The sequence below is a fragment of the Lipotes vexillifer genome, unplaced genomic scaffold (assembly GCF_000442215.2).
Source record: "Lipotes vexillifer unplaced genomic scaffold, Lipotes_vexillifer_v1.1 scaffold794, whole genome shotgun sequence".
Lineage (NCBI taxonomy): Eukaryota > Metazoa > Chordata > Mammalia > Artiodactyla > Lipotidae > Lipotes > Lipotes vexillifer.
The window spans coordinates 826,753-828,586 of NW_006799310.1; the positions used below are offsets into that span (position 1 = coordinate 826,753).

The window sequence follows — 1,834 nt, forward strand, 5'->3', positions numbered from 1 at the left end:
AAAGAGTGTGGCCCATTCAAGAAATGACCAGAAGCTCAGTGTGGCCAGAACACTGAGAGGGAAGAGGGAGTGAGATCATAGAATATAAAGCCAGAAAGTGATGGTCAAACTGGGAGGGGCTTTGTATGCTAAGATGTTTGTAATTTACTGTGTTGACTTTCATTTCGAAGTTGAATGGAAAATTGAGTCTCTCTAAATCTCAGTATTTTCATCCGTAAAATAAGTAGTTAGCCGCATAATTGCCAAGAGCCCTCTGGCTCTAAAGTATAGCCCCCCGAGAGACTGTGTCAGCTGTTTCTTTTGACACTCTCAGGACTGAGAACATACTTGAGTTTATATGAATGGCAGGACTTTTGTAGTATTGGGTCACCTGACTATCTCCTGTAATTGATCGCTTTATTTTAATAGTACAAATAAGGTCAGTGCTACTTTGTGGATTTACCACAAGGATTTGAGAAACCAGACTTCGGGAGGAGAAGCACCTTGCCTGATCAGTGCATTAAGGCCCTTAATAAAGAGTATAACATACTGATAAAATACCTGTAAAACACTTTATGTTTCAGGCAGAGAGGGGCTATAAAATGGGGACAGTTTTATTGTTAAAATTCACATTCTTCCCAATTAGTACTAGTGCTTATTATGGCTTAGCATTTGCAAGTCTCTACACTCAAAACTTGGTGTGTGAATTACTGTGGAAGCTCTTCAATATGATAACTTTTTTTTCTATTTTACAGCTTCTCATTTCTATCAGGCTCTAGATTGTAATTTCATCTCTGTTCAACACTTACTGGTATAGCTATATCTCTACTCGTATCTCTAATAAACTACATGTTATTGGTTTCATATCTTTAAGTGACGTTTTTCAAGTTCTAATGTATATTGAATATTCTATTTACCTCTTGCAGTGTCTCCCCAAGTGTACAGAATAGCCAGTGAATCAAAAAATAATATGTGGTCGGCTCAGTGATTGAAACGTCCAAGACTCTAAGGCAGCCCAGTCTCTATTTTCTGACTCATTTTATCAAACATTCTATCTAAGGTAGATGAATGGACTGAATATTTTCAGATGTATTTTAGAATGATGCAAGTTGAAATATAAAGACGTCTTTGAAACTCCAGCAAGAGCTTTTAGGAAAAAATGTTATAATTTCTGTCATTTGAACATCAAAGGTTTCTACTAAAGGAGATACTTTGAATACATTTAAAAAATGCCTTTCAATTAGTAACTTTTGCCCTCTCCCCACCAAAGAAAATTATAGAGAAACTCTAGAATACTGGCCACTGTTGACTCCTTTACCCTACTTTTTCTTCACAGACGTTGATGAATGTGCTGAAGGGCGCCATTACTGCCGTGAGAACACGATGTGTGTCAACACCCCAGGTTCCTTCATGTGCATCTGCAAAACTGGATACATCAGAATTGATGACTATTCATGCACAGGTAAACAGTGACTATTTGTGAAATAAAATCTTTCTATGCCTTAAATTTACTTTTAAAAGTTCCTTTTAACTCTAAGTGTTTGGAGAAGTGTGCCATAAATACCCCCTTACAACAAAACAAGTTATAAGCAAAAGCATATCTTCTTGATTTGGTAGTTAATTCTGAATCTGTTCTAAGGAAAGGGCTAGCTCCTTGCTCTGGATAAGAAATTCCTATTAGAAATGTAAAGATAAACTGAGGAACAAAATCAGTATTTTACTAATTTTATACTTAAATAGTATTTATACTCAAAACTTGTGTGAATTCTATGGCAAATCTGAGAAACACCCTTAAATAATATTTCCTTAACATGACAGTTGACTTTTTTTTTTTTTTTTTTTTTTTTTTTTGTTT

At 35.4% G+C, this 1,834-nt stretch overlaps 1 protein-coding gene across 1 annotated transcript in view; it reads left to right on the forward strand.

The window, feature by feature from the left end:
* NELL2 (neural EGFL like 2) overlaps nucleotides 1-1,834 on the forward strand; it is a gene marked incomplete at its 3' end in the record, with an annotated part of 344,840 nt that overhangs the window by 209,208 nt on the left and 133,798 nt on the right. The window contains exon 13 of the mRNA XM_007471548.1: nucleotides 1,316-1,441. Coding sequence (XP_007471610.1) covers nucleotides 1,316-1,441 — 126 coding nt within the window. The remainder of the gene's footprint in view (nucleotides 1-1,315; nucleotides 1,442-1,834) is intronic.